General features: G+C 40.9%; 2 protein-coding genes across 6 annotated transcripts in view; both read left to right on the forward strand.

Annotated features, from left to right (window-relative positions):
- The window catches only part of LOC144608130 (enhancer of polycomb homolog 1-like), a 174,988-nt gene that overhangs the window by 104,670 nt on the left and 55,333 nt on the right, over nt 1–14,985 (forward strand). For 4 of the 5 annotated variants that reach the window (XR_013549169.1, XM_078425538.1, XM_078425514.1 and 1 more), the window contains one exon: nt 8,027–8,186. Coding sequence is in view for 3 of the 5 variants with exons in the window: in XM_078425538.1 (XP_078281664.1) it covers nt 8,027–8,186 (160 nt within the window). In the remaining 2 variants the exon portion in view is untranslated. Of the gene's footprint in view, nt 1–8,026; nt 8,187–14,774; nt 14,890–14,985 lie in introns of those variants that run through there. The other variant, XM_078425547.1, reaches the window with a different exon arrangement.
- Nucleotides 1–14,985, forward strand: part of LOC144608118 (kinesin-1 heavy chain) — a 331,882-nt gene that overhangs the window by 551 nt on the left and 316,346 nt on the right. The window lies entirely within an intron of this gene.

Consider the following 14,985-nt stretch of genomic DNA (forward strand, 5'->3'; position numbering starts at 1 on the left):
ATTTTCCAGCATTAGATCTGGTATTGTACTGGGCATAGGGTGACAATTCCTAAACAGAGTCCTGGTTCCCTTCCATTTTTTAAGACCTGACTTAAATAATAACAGTTGCGGTTATGCAGTTTTAGTCATTGCTTCTTGCTAATATTTCATGTATGGTTCCCTAAACACTATGATGAAAATTTAAGGATGCATATGCATGTTGGATATTAGAGAAATTCTAGCTGATTATGAAGTATATTTTGTAAAGGCTGGTGCAGGGAAAATCAAGGAAAAAATGTTGTTGGAATACAACTGCTTGGTTTGAACCCTTCTCACTGGCTAATGGGAAAATGCAGCACATGACATATGCTAATGCAAGATTGACATGGCTAGTTTCCAAATTACCAAATACATTTTTTTTAAAGCCTGACTTGAATTGGGCCCATAAGAAAATAGTGCAAAACTGACAACTTGAATTTAGTACAGATAAAATTAATCAAATTGTAAAATTGGAGCCAACGTTTTCAGTCAGCAATAACCCCCTCTCATGGGAACGTGCAAAAAAACTATCAAGAAAATTTCCATGACATGTGCGTGGACATAAGGTCCCAGGTGCATATTAAAAGGCCACGGGGTGGAGCAAGTACAAAATATGAAAAAAGTTGTGTCGTCATCGATGCATCAGAATCGCCCAAAACTGTCAGGCTTAACAATTGATCATTTCAAAAATGTTTTCTGAGGCACATACAACTATATAGAACTTTTTAAAACATGCATAATAAAATCTTTGCACATTTAAAATCTATATTTAAATGTCATCTGACCATTTATCCTCCACAGATGTTACCTGCCTAAGTTCTCCACTCTCTTTTGCTCCAGATTCCAGCATCAGCAGTCACTTGTGTCTCCTTGCAAATGTAAAGTTATTTTAATTATTAGAAAGATATAATAGTATTACTAAAAAGAACTATTTCCTTTTGTGTAAACTGCCAGCTCTGGTGTATGTTTTAAGTGAATGGAAACTTTGGCTTAAAAATCTTTAGTTCAGAAAGTAGTTTTTCATTTGCAAGATAATGACATCGAATGCTGACTAGTTTGGGTCAATTACTCTGCAAAAAAAAATGTGCATGTGATGACTGGGTTTTGTTGTGGCAGGGACTGAAATAAACTTGGAGATTTTGTTTTGTTTTGTTGTTTACAAATAAATTGTGAATGTGCCCTGTGCATTTCCTCCATGCTTTGATTTTTGTTGGTACAAGTTATTCCAAAACTTGCATTTTAAGAACAGTATCATGCAATTGTGGGCATCATTATTTCAAAGTAATAGTAATGTGGTGATAAATTCACAGGATGACAGGAACAAATGTAAAGATACTTCTAGGTATTTTTAAGAGATTTTGATTTGTTGTCTTAGTTGGATATCACACATTGTGTAGCATTTTAATAATGATTGGATGTTGTTTTATGCTTTTTGTCCTTTATAGTGGTATAGAAGTAAAATGAGTAGAAAGCTTCACATTGCTGCGTGCATATACGTGTTTTTGAGATTTTGTATATCAGAGTTGAGTAGGTATTGAATTACAATATCAGTTTAATTAAATTGTGAATTGAGTTGTGTTGTGGGCAGCACTGCTGGTAGAGCAACTGCCTCAAAGTTCCACAGAACCAGGTTCAATCATGAGCTCTTGTACTGTTTGAGTGAAGTGTCCACGTCAATGTGACTGGGTTTCCTTCGGGTACTCCAGTTTCCTCCCACATCTCAAAAATGTGTTGATTGTAATATATGGGCAAAATTAACTACTTTTCAGAAATGGTTTTATTATTGTCATGTGTACCAAGATACAATTTTTTTAAAACATGGGTCTTTTGCAGGGTATCTAGATAAAATCTCGGTTCGTGATTCCATGCAGAATATTGTGTTACGGCTACAGGTGCAGATACAAGGGCCACAACATTGGAGATATGGAGTACACCTTTAATTAATAAGAGGTCCATTCAAGTGTCTGATAACATTGGGGGGGAAAGCTGTCCTTGAATCAGGTGGTACTGTTAAGTTTTTATGTCTTTTGGCCAATGGGAGAGGGACGAAGAGTGACTGGGGTCTGAGTAGTTCTTGATTATGTTGGTTCCTTTCTCAAGGTAATGTGGTGTAGGAAGATTCCAGGAGGAAAGAAGCTGGTTTGTATTATGTACTGGGCTGCATCTTCAGCTCTCCGCAGGTTCTTGGATTCATGGAGAAGAGTAGTTGTCAAACCAAGCTGCGATGCTTCCCAGTGGAATATTTTCTATTGTGCATCTCTAGAGGTTGGCAAGAGAAAAGCTGAATTTGAGACAAACCTTAGTTTTGAGAGGCATTGGCTTGCTTAGGAGTAAGTTAATGTGATTGGACCAGGAAAATTTGTTGGTGATATTTACACCAAAGAAGTTAAACCTCTCAACCATCTCCACTTAAGTACTGAAGGAGGGTCCTGGCACGAAACATCACCTATCCATGTTCTCCAGAGATGCTACCTAACCTGCTAAATTACTCCAGCACTTTGCATCCACTAAGTAGTATTGATATAGTATGTAGTCCACCCCGCTTTCAGATGTTAATGACCAGCTACTTCATTTTTGCTGACATTGAAGAAGAGGTTGTTGTCTTGACACCATGTTACAAAGCTGTCCCCTCTCCTTCATGTACTCTGTCTCATCATTATTTGAGATCCAGCTTTCTAGAGTTGTGTCATCTGCTAACTTGTAATTAAAGTTACAGCAGAATTTGACCACCCAGTCGTGAGTATAATTAAGGGCTGAGAAAGCAACCTTGTGGAGTGCTGGTATGGAAAATCATCATGGTAGAATTTTGTCACCTCGCTGATTGTGGCCTTTAGGATAGGATCCATTTGCAGTGGAGGTGCCAAGTCCTAGGTCCTGGAGCTTTGGAAATTAGTTAGTTTAGTTTTATTTTAGAGAAATATACAGAAACCAATTAACCTACAAACCTGCACATCTTTGGAATGTGGAAGGAAATTGAAGTCCTACTGCTGTGTCACTGTGCCGAATTATGCTGTTGAAAGCAAAACTAGTCAATGAATGGGAGTCCGACGTAAGTCTGTTGGTTGTTTAAATGTTCGAGAGAAGAGTATGCAGTGCCTTTAATTAAATGTTCAAAAAGCACATTTTCTAATGCCTTTTATTATTGGAGTGTGGGATCATTTCCAGAATGGCATGACCTGCGAGGATCTTGTGGTGATGCCTGCTTCCTTTGTTGTAGGTAGTTACGAATGAGTGCTGGAATAACCATTGCAAACTGCTTGTGCCAGCTCTTTCGTTCTCCTAACAGCCTCCCAAAACTAAGTAATGGGTGATTGCTGCAAGAGTGCCAGCAGTTGCAAGGGTTCTTGCTAGATTGCCAAGACAGCAAAATGCAGCACAAGCATATGTATGCCTTGAAGAATGGCAGTTGTATTCCGACAAATAGTCCAACTTGAAAACTGAGAATGCTGTAACAAATCAGCATGAAGCAGGTTTGAGTGTAATTATCATGCCTTTTCTGGCAGTGTGCCCTGCAGCCATAGTAGATTGGTAGAAGAAATAAATGGTGTTTTTGGGCTGTGAAAGAGCTGGAAATGATGGAACTATTCATGGCATCACAATGGGACCTGCATTTACTATTTTTTAATCCTTTGGACCACTGCTACACGCCGTTCAGGAAAGGCTACAAGGCCGTTTCTCTCCCTCCTTTTGGGAAATCTGACCACGCTGCCATTTTCCTGCTGCCGGAGTACAAACAACGGATAGTACGGGAAGCGACAGTGACGAGGGACGTAAAGCGGTGGGCTGACAATTCAGAGGCCATGCTGTAGGATGCACTGAGCGAAGTCGACTGGAACATGTTCCAAGCAAGTTCCAGAGACGTAAATGAGTTTGCGGAAGCGGTTACGGACTTCATTGCCACAATAGCCGATACCATCATCCCCACGGTAAGGGTCAGTATCTTCCCTAACCAAAAACCCTGGGTGGACAGGTCTATTCGCGTGGCCTTGAATGCTCGCACCGCTGCTTACAACTCCGGTCTGGCATCCGGCAACATGGACGACTACAAGGGAGAGTCCTACCGACTGCGAAGGGCAGTGAAGGATGCAAAAAGGAGGTACCGGGACAAGATGGAGTCACAGATGGAGCAGCAGGACACCAGGCGCCTTTGGCAGGGGCTACGGACTATAACTAGCTGCAGGTCCAGCACCCCCTCAACCGGAAGTGCCGACTCCTCCTTAGCTGATGACCTGAACTCTTTTTATGCACGGTTTGAGACGGGTAACACCACCAGCTCGCCGTCTAAAAACAGCACCAAAGGGGCGCTGGCTAGCGAGGCTGGAGGGGGATCCACCGCCGGGGATGTGCACACATTCTCGGTGTCCGAGCATGAGGTGAGGTGGGCTCTGACGCGTGTGAACACGAGGAAAGCTGGAGGCCCAGATGGTATATCTGGGCGAGTACTAAAGTCTTGTGCTACTCAGCTTACTCCAGTGCTCACCACAATATTCAACCTCTCCTTGGCAAAGTCCGTGGTCCCTGCATGCTTCAAAAGATCCATCATTGTACGGTGCCAAAGAATGCCTCTCCAGCGTGCTTAAATGACTACCGACCGGTGGCCCTCACCTCGGTTGTCATGAAATGCTTTGAGAGGCTAGTCAAGAAGCACATCTGCGCCCTCCTTCCTCGCAACATGGACCCACTACAGTTCGCATACCGTCCGAACAGGTCCACGGATGATGCGGTCTCCCAGGTTCTACACACCGCTCTCTCTCATCTGGACAGCCAGGGGGGCTATGTGAGGATGCTGTTCATTGACTTTAGTTCAGCATTCAACACAATAGTCCCCAGCAGACTGGTTGAGAAGCTGCTGGAACTGGGGCTTAGCACCCCTCTGTGTGCCTGGGTCCTGGACTTTCTCACTGCCAGGCCCCAAGTGGTCAGGATGGGGGAACACACATCTAGCTCCCTCACCCTGAACATAGGATCCCCCCAGGGCTGCGTCCTTAGCCCCCTACTGTACTCCCTGTACACACATGACTGTGGGGCCAGGTTCAGCTCAAACTCCATCATCAAGTTTGCTGATGACACTGTGGTGGTGGGCCGGATCTCCAACAACGATGAGAAGGCCTACCGGGAGGAGGTGGCTGATCTGGCACTCTGGTGTCAGGACAATAGCCTCCTCTTGAATGTCACTAAAACAAAGGAGCTGATTGTGGACTTCAGAAGGGCTAAACATCCAAGGACGTACACGCCACTGGAGATAAATGTTCCAGATGCTACGATCAGGCAAACGCCTCCGCTGTCACACTGTGAAAACGGAGAGGATGAGACGGAGCTTCTTCCCACAGGCCATCAGGACTGTCAACTTTTATAACCCCAGAGACTAAATTTTTGTCGACACTAATAGTAACTTATTAACTTTATTTATATGCTGTAACTGTAATTCTTTTTGTGCACAACCCGCAGGCATTGCCACTTTCATTTCACTGCACATCGTGTATGTGTATGTGACAAATAAATTTGACTTGACTTGATCAGGCATGATTGAATGGCGGAGTAGACGATGGGCCAAATGCCCTAATTATGCTCCTATATTAAAAACTCCCCTGAAAGATTTGATAGGGCCTCATCAGTTGTCAGAATGGTTTTATGACTGGTGATTGCATCAACAGGACCTTGGAGAGACAAGTCTTCCATTTTCTTTTTTGGTTTGCATATTTTCTCTCTTTGGGAATCTTGATTACTTCATCTCAATTCCTTGGGCATAGATTTTCTCTGCAACATCTCTGCCAATTGACTTTTCACAAGTTAGTGCCTAGACTAAAGCATCTAAACCTCTTCCCATAAAACATCACATTATGTGCTTCTAAAATATTTTGAGTCATAGAAATGGCATGGCATAGAAAGAAGCAATTTTCAATTTTATCCAGAAATGGCTCATTTAATCCTACCTCCCCAGACCTTGAACACAATTATAACTTCTAAGATTATGAGCAAGTGCTTGGGCAGGTATTTATTAAATGGATAGATTTTTTTTCCTTTCTCCTTCAAGTAGTGTAATCCCAGCCTCCATTGCTAGTTGAATGAAAAATTATTTCCTCAATTCTTATTAATTAACTTAAACATATCCACACATACACACACTCCCTTTTGCTCAGGGAAGTCAGACTGTTTGGTCGTCGGTGTGACAAATTAAACTTGAATTCAGAATGACCTAACATGAAGTTCTGCAAACGTATCTTGATTATTTTTTTATATTGATAATAATTTCACTCCATACACCAGTATTTGGTTTATTTATCCTACTCATTCTATATAGTAGTAAGACATTTGGAAAGTTATCTTTGCATCAAGGGGCTGAGTAACTGGATATTTGTGTGTGATGTGTAGGAAAGAGCTGCAGATGCTGGTTTAAATCGAAGGTAGACAAAATGCTGGAGTAACTCAGCAGGACATGAATATTTGTGTGTGATTATCTGTAATAGGATAAATTCTGACAGTAGTGCATTAAGGCTTAAATATATGCATTGATTTCATATTGACTAAATATTACTACAGGGTGTCTGAATCCATTATATATGATTCTAGCCAGCAAGTAACTAAAGATATTATGATCTTTTGTACATAGCAATACATAAATTCATGGGTTGATTTGCTGTCATAAAAGTAGAACGTTTGATGACCTTGTGCGGAAAATAAAATAGCATTAGTGTAGGTTTAGTATAAATGGGTCCTTGGTGGGCCAAATGACCTGTTCCATATGAATCAGTGGGACCAAATGCTTTTGAGAAGCTTATGTTTCAATTGTAGGCATATAAACAAAGTGCTAAATAAACTGAGATACAGAGTCATAGAATTATACAGTAGGTAAGTAAGCACTTTGACTTAACCTGTCAATGCCGACCAAGATATCTACCCAAACTAGTTCAGTTTGCTTGTGTTGTGCCACTATTCCTCAAATATTCCTATCTGTATACCTATCTAAATGTGTTTTAAACATGGTAATTATGTACTGTAGAAGTTCATCACTGGATGTTTTCCATTTATGTTTAATAAAAATCAGCTTAATCGGGTTGTCAGCTTGTCGAGCATATGGACCAAATGCAAGCAAATGGGGCTGGTTCAGGTAGACAACTTGGTCGGCACAGACAAGTTGGGCTAGTGAGTCTGTTTCCAGGCTGTATAACTATGACGATAATTCAGCAGGGTAAGGTGACGAGCAACCAAGAAAGGCAGTTCAGTTTTTGAAGATTTGCATTTCTTTGCCTGCTGTATGGTGCGAATTCTGAAAGGGTTAACACAATTGGATTTGTCACTGTGTTACAAAAGGAACATGTTGGCCTTTCTCATTCCCAGTTACTGTGTTCAGTGACCTCTGCTGGATGCGTAACACTCTCAGTTAAATCAGTGGAAGTAGATTTACTGAGTCACATCTCATGTGGATAGGGTGGCAGAGTTTCTATGAAACCACATTTGAACAAGGAGCCTGTGTCCTCAAGATAGGAGGGAAAATAATTCTTGTGATGTACTGGAGAGGTAACAAAATATCGGCCTCGGAGCACAGCTATAGGAAAGCATTTGCCGTCTACCGCTGGACCAGTGCCTCAGCCACAAGGAGAAAATTCAACCTGCTGATCGGCAGCAGAAGTTGGCTGAGTGAACAGATCTGCCGCCTCCAGCCGGGCCAGTGTTCCAGGGCCCCATAGGGAGCAGGTCCTGTCCCGATGAAGTCAAGATTGGCCACCTGCCCCGGCCTAGGCACTGCATTTGTGGGGGGGGGGCGGGCTCCTGGGGGAGGAAAGGTAGATTTCAGGTGACCTGTTGTAATTTTGTCCATATTGAAGTCGGTGCTGGACCACCAGTTGCTGGAAAATCAGTGGACGTATATTTTAATTATTTCTCCTTTCTCTCCACTATACCCCCACCCGCAGAATGTTTTAAATGCTAGTGCAAATTTTAACTTTGAAAAATTCTGAATTACAATTGGTGATACATCGCATATTAAAGCTTTTTTTATCTTCTTCAGGAACATCATCTTCAGCGGGCTATTTCAGCACAACAGGTCTATGGAGAGAAACGGGATAATATGGTTATTCCTGTTCCAGAGGCGGAAAGCAACATTGCCTACTATGAATCTGTCTACAGTGGGGAGTTCAAGATGCCAAAGCAGCTTATTCACATACAGCGTGAGTATTAAATAAGAAATGTAAAATCACCTCTGTGTAGGCTAGAGTTGTAATAGCGATTGAAACCTGACGAATCTGTAAATTTGTCGTCCTGATGTACACAGTCGCACGCCTTCAAGTCGCTTTCCTTCATGTTTTCTGTCGATTCAGTGTAAGGTTATTGAATCTGCTGCTTGTGTATTTAGAACTTGAGAAATGGCTGATCTTGTAACTGAAATGGCATCATTATCTCTTAATATCCAACAGGCTTGATTAAGATGAGTAATTTAACCTCCACAGGTCTTTTGTAGAAAATTTAAGAAATTTACTACCTCTGGGAGGAGAGAATTCCGTCTCTCTGTCCTAAATGGCCATAGTGATCTTTCAAAAATCACGAGAGTCGGGAATGGTTCCAGACGATTGGAAAATTGCAAATATTGCCCTGCTGAACAAGAAGAGAGCAAAGCAGAAGAATGGGAACTAAAGGCCGGTTAGCCTGACTTCAATAAGATTTTAGGGTCCATTATAAAGGATGAGGTTACATCGTACTTGCATGTTCATGATAAAATAGGCCGATATTGTGAAGAGGAGATCTTGCCTGACGAATCTGTTAAATAGAGTAGACAGAGGAGAGTTGTTGCTTACCTGGATTTTCAGAAAGCCTTTGATAAGGTGCCGCACCTCAGGCAAACACAGTGCTAGCTTATTTCGAGAGAAGTAGAATGCAAAAAACAGGGATGTAATGCTGAGGCTCAATAAGGCGCTAGTCAGACCACTTTTGGAGTGTTGTGAGCAATTTTGAGATCCATATTTGACGTCATAGCCTCAGAATTAAAGGGTGTTCTTTTAGGAAGGAGATGAGGAATTTCTTTAGTCAGAGGGTGGTGAATCTGTGGAATTCATTACAGTAGACAATAGACAATAGGTGCAGGAGGAGGCCATTTGGCCCTTTGAGCCAGCACCGCCATTCAATGTGATCATGGCTGATCATTCTCAATCAGTACCCCGTTCCTGCCTTCTCACCATACCCCCTGACTCCGCTATCCTTAAGAGCTCTATCTAGCTCTTAAGGATACCACAGAAAGCTGTGGAGGCCAAGTCAAAGGATATTTTTAATCCAGAGATGGATAGATTCTTGATTGGTTCAGGTGTCGGTTATGGGTCGAAGGAAGGAGAATGGGGTTGAGAGGGAAAGATAGATCAACCATGATTGAATGGTGGAGTAGACTTGATGTGCCAAATGGCCCAATTCTGCTCCTATCACTAATGAAGTTGTGAACTTACGAACTAAATGGCCTTCTTCATTTTCAATTTCCTCATGACAGACTGTTTTGCTTATCAAGTCTGTGTTGGATCTTGAAACAATCCCATCAATCCCCAATTAGTTCTGTCTAACATTCTGTCACGGGGACGTTTACAGTAACCAATTAACGTAAAAACCAACAAACGAGGGAAGCATACAGTAACAGAAAATTGTCAATATCAAGATAACTCAGGGGTGTTGGATTTATAAGACAGTAGCACTGCTTGCTGTGTTACTCAAAAATGACCCGAGGACTGAGTGAACTTCTACACGTCATTGAAGGTCAGTGTGCAGGTGTTGCAAGTACTTAGGAGGCCTGATGGTATTTCAGCTTTTATAGTGAAAGTTTTATCTCGCGAATAACAAAGACTTGCTGTAATTGTACAATGTCATGGTGAGACTAGACATGGAATATTTTACACAATTCTGATTTCTTTACCTTTGTAACTAGTAAATGTTTTTAGGTAATGAAAATATACTGAACTGCTCCCAGGAAGTAATGAATTTGCAGTTTGAGAAATTGATTAGACTGGGATTGCATTTTCTAGAGTTTGAAAATAAAAAAAGCATAAAATTGAGAGAATGTTTCACCTGAGGAGTCAAGAACCAGGGAAAACCAGGGAAATCCATTTCAGAATAAGCGGTAAACTGTTTAGGACTGAAATGGGGAAATATTTATTCACTCGGATAAGCTGTTAATTCGCTACCTAGGTCGACAGTGGTTTAGTCAGATTGGTAGATTTCTGGATAATGAGAATAAAGCAATATGTTGGTTGAACTAGAAAACAGTACTGATAGAGGGTAGCTATGATCTTGATGAATAGCAAAACAGACTCAAAGGCCAGATATCCTACTTCCCCATAATTCTTGTGTTCTTGTATACATTTTACTCTGCGTCCCTAATATCCTGTGATCTTATCTTTTGCCATGAAGTTTTTTTTAAAGTTGATCTATGATTAAATAGTAAGGTGAAGGGAGCAGTCTTGTTAGCAGTTGAAATCAAAGTAATAATTAGATCATTCTTTGGGGTGGCAATAGTTAATATTTGAGAGGTTTTAGTCCACTGCATCCCTCAAGTTTTGGTAACGAGCTTTTTAAAATGAAAAGCTGTGTTCTTATACATTTGAATCAACTGGACTTAATTTGGAATAGTATTTGAGTGTTTACTGTCCATACTCAAGGTTTTTACTGTTTTTGAAAACAAATGCTTTTTCAGAATGATTAATTTGTCAGTTTTGCCATCTGCCAAATCAGACTTGGAAGTACTTCTCTGATCAGTTGGTTGCAGATTTTATTTCTGTATTGTGCATAAAGTGAATATAATTATTTATATGTTTCCAAAAAAAGGCAATGATTCAGTTGTTGAATGTTAAAAGACTGGAGCAGTTGTGAAGTCACGACTTTTGAGCTTCTTGTTTGAAAACTCTGCACCCTGGTTACTAATTTCAGTGCTATCCATGGGCTTTGTCATGGAACGACCCAGAGTAATTTTATTATGTTGCTGGAATGGCCAGCAGTTGTTGGCCTTTGCAGATGCTCTTGATAGTGCTGCTTTTGGAGCCATCGCTGCCTCATGATGGAGGTACTCCTGAATTATTGTTAGTTGAGGGCGGAGGGAAGCTAAGAAATAATAGTGGGTTTCCCTAGAATGATTGCCAAATGCTGCCAAACTATCAATTGTATACAGGCTTTTCTTGATTTATCGCTATTATGCACCATATAGAACAGCATGCCTTCTGCTCATCGGCTGTCAAATTAACTATTGTGCATTTTACCTAGTATTTTCAATTAATTAACTATCTCCCTTAAACAATTTCCAGGAATGCAACTATCATTTTGTCACAGGGGGCTACTCTACGACATCTAGTAGAGGGAGTTTTATGCTGACGCTGGTGAAAGAAATCCAAGGTCAAATCTTTTCTTCTGGGCCTGAATGTTAAAATGTTAAAAATAAAAAGTGTTAATGGAAACTTAAATAGCATCGGACAGATTCAATGTCAATGTGAGAGGGAAATCTGCTGCTTTGGATGTAATCATGGAATAGATGAGGACAACAATTGCATGTGCTTAATATACTCGGATAGTCGCATAACTAGTTAGACAGAAAATAGGGATAAACTTCAAGTGGGTTGGAAAACTGTGATTAGTGAGTTTCTTCTGGGCAGGTGCTACTCTCAAACGCTGTCAGTAAAATGGTTGAGAGAACCAAGTATCATTTAACCAAATTTACTGCTGAAGCAAAGCGGGGGCCCAGTGTGGATTGTCAGGAGCTTTCAAAGGGATAGATATAGGCAGAGCAAATGAGCAAGCTTGTGGCAAGTCATTTACTTTGGAGGCAAAACAGATAATGTTTTTAAATGGTGAGAAATTGAACTGTTAATGTTTGGAGTGACCCAAGTGTCCACATCCCTGAAAATTAACATGCAATTACAGCAAGGACTTGGGAAGCCAGACAGATGATTACAAGCGTCACTGCAATTTTAGAGTCCTGCAAAGACTGAAGACGTGTACTGATCTAAGGTATCACAAAATGCTGGAGTAACTCAGCAGGTCAGGCAAATTCTCAGGAGAGAAGGAATGGGTGACGTTTTGGGTCGAGACCCTTCTTCAGACTGAAGAAGGGTCTCGACACAAAACGTCACCCATTCCTTCTCTCCTGGGATGCTGCCTGACCTGCTGAGTTACTCCAGCATTTTGTGATACCTTCGATTTGTACCAGCATCTGCAGTTATTTTCCTATATGTGTACTGATGTGGTCTTTCTACCAGATTGTACCTGCAATGGAGGGATTTCACAAAGGTTGATTCCTATCATGGTGGGTTTCTCATGTGAGCAGCGATTATCCTATTCTAAGTTCAGAAGAATAAGAGGTGATCTCAATAAAAAGTTTTTAAAATTCCTATGGGCTTAACTGGACAGATGTGGGGACAGTAGTTCCTCTTATCTTGGAACCAGGGGCTGCTGTCTTCTGGGATTGGCTGATCAGGCTGAAATGAGAAATATCTGAAATTTTGTGGGCCATTTAGTTCAGATATGCAGTGTGGAAACAGGCCCTTCAGCCCACCAGGTCCGCGCCGACTAACGATCACCCTAGACACGAGTTTTATCCTGCACACCAGGGCCAATCCTACACTACAGAAGCCAATTAATGTACAGACCTACACATCTTTGGAATGTGGGAGAAAACTGGAGGACCCAGAAAAAAAGCCTTGTCGTCACAGGGAGAATGTACAGACAGCGCCCATAATCAGGTTCGAACCCAGGTCTCCAGCGCTGCAAGTCCCCAACTCTACTGCTGCGCTACTGTGCCATCATTATTTCTTTCAAACTGCTGCTTTGTGGAAGTATTATTATTGCCGTAGTTTTTAATATAAATGTATTAAATGAGCATTAGATGAGGGGAAAACACAGGGCACATTGAAATATTGAGCTTAAAATAAACTATTTCACTGATTTATTTGTAACTTTCCATCATCATATTCCAGCAGTGACCAGTGGGGTGCCGCAAAGCTCAGTGCTGGGACCCCAGTTATTTACAATCTATATTAACGCGGATTCAGTTAGCCGAAGGGCCTGTTTCCATGCTATTTGTCTAAATTAAAACTAAGCTAAATTTGATGATAGACACAAAGTGCTGGAGTAACTCAGCAGGTCAGGCAGCATCACTGGTGAAAAAGGAGGGGTGACATTTGGGTCGGGACTCTTCTTCATATTCAATTTGATATCAATTTAATACTAAATTTTATATTTTTACCCCAAAAACAGAAAATGCCAAAGCAATTACCAGATCAGGCAGCATCCAAACATAAAGAAATGGTCAACATTTAAGATCAGAAGAGTTATTAATCTGAAATGCCAACTTTCTCTCTCCATGGATGTGGCTTGTCCTGCAACATTTTCTGTTTTGGGTTTCCAGTATATGCATTTTTTAGCTCTTAATTACTGATATTAAAAGCTATGTTTATAGTAAATAAAAGGGTGCCAGGTTTTTGAGAGGAAGAGTCAATGAGAATTATCTGCAAGAAATATCTGCAGTTTGACAATTTCCTTTTGTATGAAAAGGGAAGAGGTGATCAAATGTGAATATTTCAGAAAATTTGGAACCATTATATTATAGAACAAGTGGCAGGAAAATCAAAACATTTTGCCTTCAGAAGATAGTTAATGTTTGGAATTATCCGCCCAAGACAGCTGTGAAGGATTAGTTCATGGGTATATTTATCACTCAGATGCTGAGGGAAATGTAATTGGTTCAAGAAAGTGATACTGTAGGAAAAAAATCACCAAAGATCTTTGTAAATGGTAGATCAAGTGCTGAATGACATACCACTTGTAGCTACTTGACAAGGTGCAAAATTGCCTGTGTGTGACCTGCTCACAAAAACAGGGCAAATCTGATACAGTATTAATGCCCAATAAGTCTGTGCATCAAACACAGACCAAATTATTTAATCCCAGAGATGTGGGAGGAATACCTGCCCTTGATATCAAGAGAGCAGCATGGCAACAGGGAATCCAAGTAAAACCAAAGTCAACATTCCAGTAGTTAATGACATATCTCACAAAAGAAGATCTGGTTCATTGCTGCTCAGTAAGTCATCTTTCAATCAAGAAAACATGGGTTAAATAATTAAATTCTAGAAGGGCCTTTTGGCTTTCTATCTTTGTGAAGTTGATCTAAGTACAATCGAGACACTGGGAAGTCAGTACTTAGCTCACTGGTTCTCTCAATAAATCCTTCCAATTTCACTTGAAATTTTGTCAAAATTGAAGAATTGCTATTATTCCATTGGTAAAATATAAATGGCAATATATAGTATTTTGTTTGCTTTCACTGGAGTCCAAGCAACATTTCTATGATGAGTTTGCTCTTTTCATTTGGGTTGCATTTCTCATTTGTTAAAATATGTTACAATTATAATGTAGGTAGTGGTGTGCCTAAAATTCTTGCCCTCTTCACTGATGTAAGCTGCGGGTTTGGAATATGTTGTCAGAGCAACCTACTGTATTGCACTACTGCAATGCATTTTGAAGATGGTGCGAACTGCAGCTATGTGTATTGGTGGTGAAAGGAAATAATATTTAGTATGGTAATTATGTTTGTAGTGCGATCCCTTCTTGTTGGAGATAGTAATTCTCTGCACATGCGTGGCTTGAATGTTACTTGCCTCTTATTGGTCCACGCCTGAATGTTGTCTTGGTCTTGCTGCATGCAGGCATGGACTGCGTCATTTGCTGAGGATCTACGAATGGAATTGAACCTAGTGGAATCATCAGTGCAAGTCCCACTTTTGACCTTGTGGAACGAAGGTCATAGTGAAGCAGTTGAAGATGATTGGGCCTGGGACACTGAAGCTCCTGCAGTGATGTCCTGGGGTTAGAATGATTGATCTCCAACTGCAAGCATCTCTTTTGTGCAAGGTACTGCTTTGATGTGAGGGGCGGTCATTGTTGCCTCACCTCTGTCATTCAATACTGAAGTAGTGAATTGCAATGGGTAATAATTAGGCAGATTAG

Source organism: Rhinoraja longicauda, chromosome 2 (assembly GCF_053455715.1).
Source record: "Rhinoraja longicauda isolate Sanriku21f chromosome 2, sRhiLon1.1, whole genome shotgun sequence".
In the NCBI taxonomy this organism is placed as follows: domain Eukaryota; kingdom Metazoa; phylum Chordata; class Chondrichthyes; order Rajiformes; family Arhynchobatidae; genus Rhinoraja; species Rhinoraja longicauda.